The sequence below is a fragment of the Phascolarctos cinereus genome, unplaced genomic scaffold (genome assembly GCF_003287225.1).
Source record: "Phascolarctos cinereus isolate Bilbo 61053 unplaced genomic scaffold, phaCin_HiC Scaffold_9;HRSCAF=440, whole genome shotgun sequence".
Lineage (NCBI taxonomy): Eukaryota > Metazoa > Chordata > Mammalia > Diprotodontia > Phascolarctidae > Phascolarctos > Phascolarctos cinereus.
In genome coordinates this window covers 248,930,062-248,939,683 of record NW_027556402.1, presented here as the reverse complement: position 1 = coordinate 248,939,683, position 9,622 = coordinate 248,930,062, and the positions used below count along the sequence as shown (strand labels likewise).

The 9,622-nt window shown below is 41.9% G+C and overlaps 1 protein-coding gene across 2 annotated transcripts; it reads left to right on the top strand.

The window, feature by feature from the left end:
• Nucleotides 1–4,279: 4,279 nt before the first annotated feature.
• On the top strand, nt 4,280–9,119 carry LOC110199599 (proteoglycan 3-like). Of its 2 annotated transcripts, none has more exons than XM_020974468.2 (6): nt 4,280–4,380; nt 5,332–5,465; nt 6,235–6,491; nt 7,949–8,080; nt 8,452–8,563; nt 8,936–9,119. In XM_020974468.2, the coding sequence occupies exons 2-6, from the start codon at nt 5,405–5,407 to the stop codon at nt 8,992–8,994; spliced, it is 621 nt and encodes a 206-aa protein (XP_020830127.1). In that variant the 5' UTR covers nt 4,280–4,380; nt 5,332–5,404; the 3' UTR covers nt 8,995–9,119. The 2 variants fall into 2 exon arrangements, with proteins under 2 accessions (XP_020830127.1, XP_020830129.1); XM_020974470.2 differs by having other exon boundaries at nt 4,313–4,380; nt 5,283–5,465.
• The last annotated feature ends 503 nt before the right edge of the window (nt 9,120–9,622 follow it).

The following is a 9,622-nucleotide window of genomic DNA, read 5'->3' as shown; positions in this document are numbered from 1 at the left end:
AGGACAGCCTGTGCAAAGGTGTGGAGGTGGGAGATTGGATGCTAAGTTTGGAGAACAGTATTAGGCCAGTTCAGCAGGAACAGAAAACATGTGAAGTAATAAGCAATGGGTTTTTTAAAAGTAGGATGGGGTCCTACTATGATAAAATTTAAATATCAAGCATTCATTCTGCCATTGCGGTGCCCGTGCTATGGCAGCCTCTTCCCCAAGTGTTCCCACAAGACTTTCAGGACCAAGAATTTCCTTGCACAGAAGAAGCAAAATTATCCCATTCTCCAGTGAACTTTTTTTTTTAAGGCAATTGGGGTTAAGTGACTTGCCTAGGGTCACACAGCTAGTGTGTGTCAAGTGTTTGGTCTGAGGCCGGATTTGAACTCAGGTCCTCCTGACTTCAGAGCCGGTGCTCTAACCACTGCACCACCTAGCTGCCCCATTCCAGTGAACTTTTATTAAAATAGGAAATGAGATTGGTTACAAGTCAGAGGAAACTCTGGAGTGGGATCAAGATTGACTTATAAAGAATTGTCAGTATGATGATGACACATATGTATATGTATGTACATGTATATGTGTATATGCATATATGTATATATATATATATATGATATGTATATATCCTGCAGCACACCCCAACAGCTTACCATGCCACGTCTAATAAGAAGTATTATTTTTAAAGCTGTTTCTTCAGTTACAGACTTAAAAAAAAATCATCGTTGAAGAGTCTTTCGGTTTATACGCATTGCATGTTCAATAATAAATGTATGTGAGATTTTAAACTTCAAAAAATAAGCCAAGCGAATGAGTTTTGTTTTATTTTAGATGTAATAGGGAGCCATTGAGGGTTCTTGACCAGAGGAGTAACATAGTCAAACTTGTGCTTTAGGAAGATTCTTTTTGACGCTTGTATGTGAATTAGTAAGGTAAGGTACATGAGTGGTGCAATGGATATAATGCTAGATTAGGAGTCAGGAAGACCACTTCCTGCCTCAGATACTTGCTTAGCTGTGAGACTCCATAAGTCACTTAACTCCTCTCTTAGCCTCAGTTTCCTCATCTATAAAATAATGACAATATTAGTACCTATCCCCCAAGGATATAGTGAGACTGGAATGAGACAATATTTGTAAAGTGCTTTGGAAACCTTAAAAGTAACTCTCATCATCATCATCATCATCATCATTATTATCATTATGGAACATTTACTCAACTCCAGTAGGGCATCCAAATAGGGAAGTCTATAAGCTCAGCAAGAGGAGAGAGGGGGACGGTTTCACTTAGTAACAGAACAGGTCACCATCTCCTATGTAGCTAGCTCCCTAAGAAGGCCAGAGGCCCTTTTGTCACCAACAGTTCATCTCCCACCCACAGAACATTGGCCAAGCCCAACAGACAGAGGCCAGGATTGTGAGAATAGGGTTCTGACTTTTGGTCCTAAGTGTTTTCTGTTTAGGAGAAATCCCTTCTTTTTAGAGCTATGGGGAAAGATGATGGAATCACTTAGAAAGGCAAAAAGTTGTGAGAGAAGAATCTTCCGATTACATAGAGAGATTCACGTCACCTTCCCCGTGTCTCCCTTTGCTATATAGTATTTTGCCCAAATTTGCTCATCTTGGCTTTTGCTCCAGCTTGACCCCAAGCCCATCCTTATGCACATCTAGGCCTTGACCTTGACCTCATGGAAATACCCTCCTACATCTTTAATTTGGTTGGTTTATGACTTGATTGTGTGCTTAGGTGGCATTAGGCCCCCATTAGTTCCCCCACCCTACCCCCAATATAACCAAGTGAGATTTACTTAGTATGGTATAGAGAAAACTCATGTAGGAGTCAGGAGACCTAGGCTCTAGGCCTGGCTCTTTGCCATCGTCACACTGTGTAACCTTGCTGGGTTGTACTGGATAAATTCTAAGGTCTCTTCCAGCTCCTCTCTTCCATGTTCAATGATCTGGTATCACTCACAGCATGGACATTTTATAGTTTAAAGCCCTTCCCAATTCTAATATTCTGTTTTGAGGTGCTTCTCTGCTCTGACATTCCATATGCTGTATTCTGATTTCACTTTCTAACATTCTATGTTCCAAGGTCCCTTCTAGCTCTGAAATTCTGTGTTCTGTTTATTGCTCTAAGATTCTTGGGTTCTGTTATCCATCAGTGACAGATTCTTTGAAAAAAAGTGTTCTAAATCTGATTATATGTCAAAGAAACTCTCCCACACCTCTTATTCCTGCCCTAGACCCACCATTTTGTACTGTATTATCACCATTATCATCGCCACAATCTTCATCATCTAGAATTTTATATAGCTCTTTATGATTCACACAAAGTACTTCCTAACCACAAGCTATGAGATAGGTAGGGTAAATATTATAATTTCCATTTTCCAGATGGAGAAACTGAGGCTTGGAGAGGTGAAATGACTGGCCCTCGGTCATACACTAGTGCTTGTAGCTAAGACAACTCCAAAGTCCTCTCCTTTTCTTTCAAGGCTCTGGAGAATGAGGTCCACTCAATCCTGCTAACCTTTATTTCCCACTGCTTCGACAGGTTATCATTCCTTTAACCTTCAGGTACTCTGCCCAAAGGAATGTGAATTTTGATTCCTGAAACCTTGAAAGATATTACAGGCCCTGGCCTTAAACCCAAATCACTTCAGCTGTCAATAATAGGTCCCAGGCCAAGCCCGACTTGGTCATTGTTCGGGCCCTGATTGGCTCAGAGTGAATGTAAATAGCAATTGTTTTTGTTTTGGCCAGAAACCCTGAGGGTCTTCCCCTCCCACACTGTTTTTTTGTTTGTTTGTTTGTTTGTTTTGTTTTGTTTTGACTAGGTAAAAGAAACCCTCCTCTGCCTCATTTCTTGCCTAGTCTTCATCACTGCCTCAGTCAAACTGACACCTGTTTTAAAAGCTTTAAATGGCTTTTAAAAGTCTCTCACAGTATCCGGGCCATCTCTAGTCATCCTGATCTATATCTTCCCACTGGAACCAGATGGCTCTGGAGGAGAAATTGAGGCTGGTGACTTTGCACAGCCCTCTCTCACTTCAATTCACTTGAGTGCCATGGCACCACCTTCCTGATGTCATAGTTCTCTTTGAGAATGAAGAACAATAACCTACGTGCTATAACCTCTTGACTTCAGCCAGTCCCGGCTCCTTATGTAGGCCATATGAGCCACTGCACATCATGACTTATTCACCTTTTTCTTGCTGTTCCTTAATCCACGGATTAGTCTACCCACCCTTCTCTGCCCATTATTCACATCTGATCCATCTTTTAAGGTTCAGCTCCAATCCCTTCTTTTCTAGATAAACTTTCCTGACTTCTGCAGCTCATAGAGATCTCTCCCTTCTCTGAAGAGTCACACTACAATTTAGTTTATCACCACATTGATTCTCTCAGTCTCCCATGTCTATTAGTCTGTGCTCCTTAACTATATAATCATCTCCTTACAGTGAGGAATTGTATAGCCACATCATACAGTGAGGGTGAGGAAAAAACTAGATTTGAATCCTAGCTTTGCCACTCCCAAGGCAGGTAGGTGGCACAGTGGATAGAGTGCCAGGCCTGGAGTCAGGAAGACTCATCTTCCCAAGTTTAAATCTGGCCTCAGACACTTTCTAGCTGTGTGATCCTGGGCAAGCCCCTTTACCCTATTTGCTTCAATTTCCTCATCTGTAGAATGAGCCGGAGAAGGAAATGACAAACTGCTCTAGTATCTTCACCAAGAAAACCCCAAATGGGGTTATGAAGAGTCAGACACAACTGAAAAATTACTAAACAATAAAATTTGCCACTCCCTAGCTTTATAATCCTGGGACAGTCATAGGATCATATATATTCAGGGCTGTAAAGGGGACTTTGAGTGTAATCTGGGTCAACTCTATCACTTTACAGTCAAGGAAACTGAGGACCAGAAAGGTTAAGTGTTATTACCAGTGAGACTCCAATAGTAAATAATAGGACTTCAATCCTAACTCAGGTCCTTAGAGTCCAAAGTTGGCCCTCTTAGTGTCAAACTTGCTATCACTCTCTGGGCCTTAATTTCTTCATGGGAAAAGTGGGGATACTCAAATTTGCATTGCATAATTTGTAGAGTTATTGTAATTACCAGGTATACACATACGGAAATTTCCAGAGCTATCTCTATCATTCTTGGAGTGGGCAAGTGGCAGGAGACCCAGAGCATCAGCTAGGTGATGGGCAGCTCTAGAGAATGGATGTGGAAAGACAGTCATTATCAGTTCATCTTCCTCCTTTGAGTTGACACAATCTCTTCTTCATTGGCTACTTCCTCCAAGGTCCCTCTATAAGATCCCATCAAGAGTATGTAAGCCCACAGAAATGATGAAGATCTGATCTTCATCCCTGCTTTCCTGAAGAGGTGAGTTTCTCCTTGCTTGAGGCAAATGGAGTCCAAAGGCTAGCACTGGATTTTCCTAAAACCAATGCTTTTCTTTCTTTAAGGAGCTGCTAAGCTTTTTAATATTCTCTTAGTGGGGATGTCCTAGTCACTGCTCTTTGGCTTAAAGAAGGAACATACTGCAAAGTTTTTGATTCTTTGTAATTGTTCACTGGCTTATCACTGGGCTCCTTAAGTGCTTACAGGTGAGAGTTTTTCTGTTTTTAGAGGTTGGAACCAAGATGATAACAATAGCAACTATTAATATGGCATTTCATATGTGTTGTCTTGTGGCCACTGTGCAAGACTAGATCATTCCAATCTTACAAAAGAGGAGACTGAAGTTCAGAGGGATCAAGTGAATTGTTCAGCCACATACCAATAAATGGCAAAGCCTGGGCTCAAAAAACTCTCTTCTAATTTCAACTCTAGTGCCTGTCATTCTCATCTATTTTCTTTTTCTTTTTTTTCCTCATGGCTTCATCTTGTATGGAATTATAAACTACATGTGATCCTTGGAGCTCCCCTCAGTCATGAAAGTGGGAAGTAGGTCAGGAGCATGTGGTTAGATACACGTTGCCTTCCTGAATTTTGGGGAGGGAACTGGCTTTATAGGCTTTGAAATCCCACATCTGAGCTACTTACTGAGTAACTAGGCTTGCCACCATCCTCTCTCCCTGTTTCCCTCCTGTAACTTTCATTATTAGTCTCCCAATCCTACATGGAAGACTGAAGCATTGTCCAGTATACATATTGCTCAGAAAGTGTTCCCTGTACCCCTGGAGAACAGGAGCTGGATCGAGGGTTCTTTTCTCTCTTCCTTCTCCTTCCCTTTGATGTCTTCTCCTTTCTCCACTCCCTTTCTAATTTCCTCCCTTTTACAGGTCTTCCCTTCAGTCAAGAATTTAATGTTTCTTTCTGTCTGGTGGGTAGCTCACTACAGACCTTTGGTTCTGAGAGAGAAACCTTAGGGGAAGAAGGAACAACTGCTTTCCTACTGTTAAAGATGAAATTACTTCTCATCTTACCACTTCTCCTGTTGGGCACAGCGTCTTCTCTTCATTTGAGTAAGTATCTTCTCACTCCCTAAAATCCCAGGCAGCATTCTTTTCTCTTTGCCCCTCTCTACTTTCTATACACTTTGGACCATAGCTCACCTGAATTAGATTTTCAGTCAGACCAGATTTGGTCAGATGCCCATAGATTTAGAGTGTCAAAGCTGGAAGAAACCTTGGAACATAAAGAACAGAGTATCACTGTTGAGAAGGAACTTAGAACATGGAATGTCAGAAGAGATACTATATTTCAGATAGTCTGACCTTTTTCTGTTTATGTATAAGGAAACTATGGTCTCGGGAATGAAAACGGTTTGCCCAGATCAAACAACTATTCAGGGACAGATCTAGGACTCAGATCTAAGTCTTTGTAACCCTTAGACCAATATTCTTTCCACTCTTCCAAATGGAACTCAGACTCTGGACTCTTATTAAAAGGACAGAGTCCTTATATCTGGAACAACAAAGAATCCCAGGGATCAAGTCATTGACAGGTTGACTGTGCTGAGGTGTTGAGATTTGGGAACTGTCCATGGTATTTAGGGGAGCTTGTTCTCGGAGAAGTATGGTACTGAAAGGGGAGGGCCTTTTATAAAACTATAATGTTGAATGTGAAAGGGATCCTCAATATCATTGAGTCCAAGTCCCTTACTTTATGGCTGAGGAAAATAAGACCCAGTGGGGAAGTGACTTTCATATGGTTACATAATGAATTGATGACTGATCTAGAACTTTGCCTTTTCCTTCTCAGTCCAGTACTCTTTCCATTTCTCATTCCCAGAAAATGAGGCTTTTGAGCTAGAGGCATCAGAGGGAGAAAAGGGCTTGGCTCTGAAGCTAGAGACTCCAGAGGAAGAGGATAATTTGACCATAGGGAATGAGGAAGAGGATGATGAAGGGGAGGAGAGTGAAGTTGCTGAGGATGATGACAACCTTTGCCCAAAGGAAGAGGATGTAGTCCGTATGCTGGGTAGCCCAGGATGTGAGACTTGCCGGTTCCTGATTGTTAATAAGCCAAGGAAATTCAAAAGAGCTGAGGTGGGTGAAAAGGAGATGGGGACAAAGACCTTGGGAAGGGGGGAAGGAGGAAGGTATTCATTTTTTTTAAAATTCATTTTCCATGATGGAGTATTGAAGTAAAGATAAAGGCTGGAAAGGGAGTGGTGAGGCAGGAAAAAAGGGGGAGGGACATGTTGGACCAGAAATGTTCTAAGAATCCTAATAATAGAGAATGCCAAAGCTAGGAGACACTTTGAAGATCATCTAGCTGAATCTCCCCAATCTGCAGACAAAAGCAACCAAGATCTAGAGAGGTTTTTATTTGTCTGAGATAACACAGATAGCGTCAGATCTGTGGCTAAAAGCCAGGTTTCCAGATTTCCACTCCAGGCTCTTTTCATATTACCACTCCAACAGCTATTGCTGAAATAATAGCATTAAGTTTACCTTAATGGACCTGATCATTAGCAGAGAGTGGAAAGTGCCCTGGACTGAGGGCTAATCTCAGTTTGAGACATACAGCTGTCATTTATTAGTTGTGTGAGCTTGGACAAATCACTTTATTGCTTTGAGTTAATTTCCTCTTTCCAAAAACAAGGACAACACTACTTAAGCCACCCTTCTCTCTCAGGGTTGTTACGAGGATATGTTGGATAATGATAAAGGATAATAATGATACATTACATTTATAGAGTGCTTTATAGGGTGCAAAGCGCTTTACATCAATTATTTCACTTGAACCTTAAAACAATTTTTGTGTGATAGGTACTACATGTATTATGATGCTTATTTCATGATAAGAAAATTGATACTTTGAGATGTTAGATGTTTTGCCTATGGCCACATAGATAGGACATTTTCTTATTTAATTTTTAAATTAATAAACATTTCTCTCTCTCTCCCCTTTCTCACTGCACCAGTGGGGAAAAACCCCAAACCCTTATAACAAAGGTTCATAGTCAAGCAAAACAAATTCTCACACTGGCCAGGTCCAAAAATGTATGTCTTATTCTGCATATTTAGTCTGTTACCTCTCTGTCTGGAAGAGAAATGCAAATTAAAGCAACTTTGGCGTTTTATCTCACCTGTCGGATTGGTGAAGTTGGGGGGGGAGAAAAATGACAAATGTTTGAAGGGCTGTGAGAAAGCAGGCACATTAATAAACTGTCAATGAAATTATGAATTGGTACAGGCTAAAAACATTTTAATGCACAATTGGAATGTGAGTCATTATCAGCACAGGATTGCTGTGAGAGTCTCATATAATACTGCATTTAAAGCATTTTGTAAACCACAAAGCTATATACATAGACCATTTTTCATTCTCTTCCTTCTTATTCTCTTCTTTCTCTTTTTTCTTCCTTCTCCTCTACCTCTTCCTTTTTTTGTCTTCCTGAAACCTGCTATACCAAAATTCACGGAGGTCTCAGAGTTTAGGAACAAGAGGGATTCCCCATTCATGCTTCTCTCCTCCTCTTTCTTTTCTGTCTCCACAGAGAATCTGCAGACGTTGCTATCACGGCCATCTGGTCTCTATCCACAGCTCCCACACCAACCACGGCATCCGGTGTCTGGCTAGTAGAATCAATCGCAGCCAGATCTGGATTGGAGCCAGAGTCAGGGGCCGGGTAAGAAGAGAACAGAGAAGAACTCTGGGCATGGAGCTTTTTCCCTGGCTCTCTTTAAAGAGGCCCAACTGACTACCTAGCCACAGCACAGACCTTATTCGCCTGGCTTGGAGGAAGCCCTAATGATGATATGGGCGATGGGCACAACTGAGAGAAGGGCGCCTTTGGTTCTCAGTGGGTTGGGCTTGGATGGTTCCTATCAATATTTACCTGTTTAGGATAGTGCTTGTTTTGACCCAGGACCACAATTCTCTGGTATTCAGAGACTGAGAATGCCAGGGATACTGTTAGTTAGCTTTCCTGTATGGCATGTACGAAACTCAATTTCATGGTCTCTGCACCTCACCTGTCCTTTCCCATCTGATCTGTAGTTTTTCAGAAAGAGATTTCGTTGGGTTGATGGGAGTCATTGGACATTTTCTTACTGGGCAGCAGGCCAACCTGGAAATGGTGGGGGCCGATGTGTAGCCTTCTGTACCCGAGGTGAGTAGGAACAAGGGAACCTGGGAAATGGGGTAGATTCGGAGAAATGAATAGCAAGGAAATCTCTCCTATGTTGTTTCTGTTATGTTATGTCACATAACATGCCCATACTCTGCTCCCTGGGGCAATTTGGTGGTGGAGGAAGGAAACCTTATGGGATGGGCAGCCAGGGGACATGGGAGGTGGCCCCGATGAGATGTTTGTTTATTTACTGGAATCTCTTGTCTAAGGGTCTCTCTGAGGGAGAGGTCTACAGGCTGTTCTGGGGCCCCTGGGAAGAAGAACGGAATGAGGGTGCTGGGTGTGAATGAGTAATGGAGTTCCTTAGAGGCCATAGATAGGCAGCAGAATGTGCAGGAGCTTTCTTAACAGGGGGTCATTGGCGTCGAGCCCCATGCAAACGCCGCCTGCCTTTTGCCTGCTCTTATTGAACTGCTTCTGCTGAAGAGGCCAGTCAAGACTGACACCACAAGGCCCCTGGAGAGCTCGGTTTGAGGCCCATCTCTTCCTCTTCCTTTTGTTTCCCTGAAATAAACCAGGTTTCTGAAAGCTCAAACCACTGCTCTCTCTTCTTGTCCTCCGCATGTCATTCTTCCCCCTAATCTTTATGCATACACATTTTGAAAGGGCCCAAAGAGTTTCATTCTTAAGGATCAAAAGGGAATGAGAAAAGAGGGATGTGTGGTCCTGTTTTATAGGACCTAGAGCTGGAAGGAACCTTGGAAAATAGAAAACAGATTGTTACAGCTGGGAAAGATTTTAGAACTTAGAACAATGAACCATTTGGGAACATACAACATAAAATATAAGATGTTAGAAATGAAAGGGGGATGCAACTGGATAGCAGAGTGGCTTAGAACACTGGGCTTGAAGTCATGAAGACCTAAATTCAAATCCTGCCTCACATATTCATTAGTTGTGTGACCCTGGGCAAGTCATTTAACCTTCCTCAGCCTCAGTTTCCTCATATGTAAAATTTGAAAATAATATGCCTACTTCACAGGTTGCTGTAGATAATATAAATGAGATATTTTGCAAACCTTAAAGCACTATATAAAT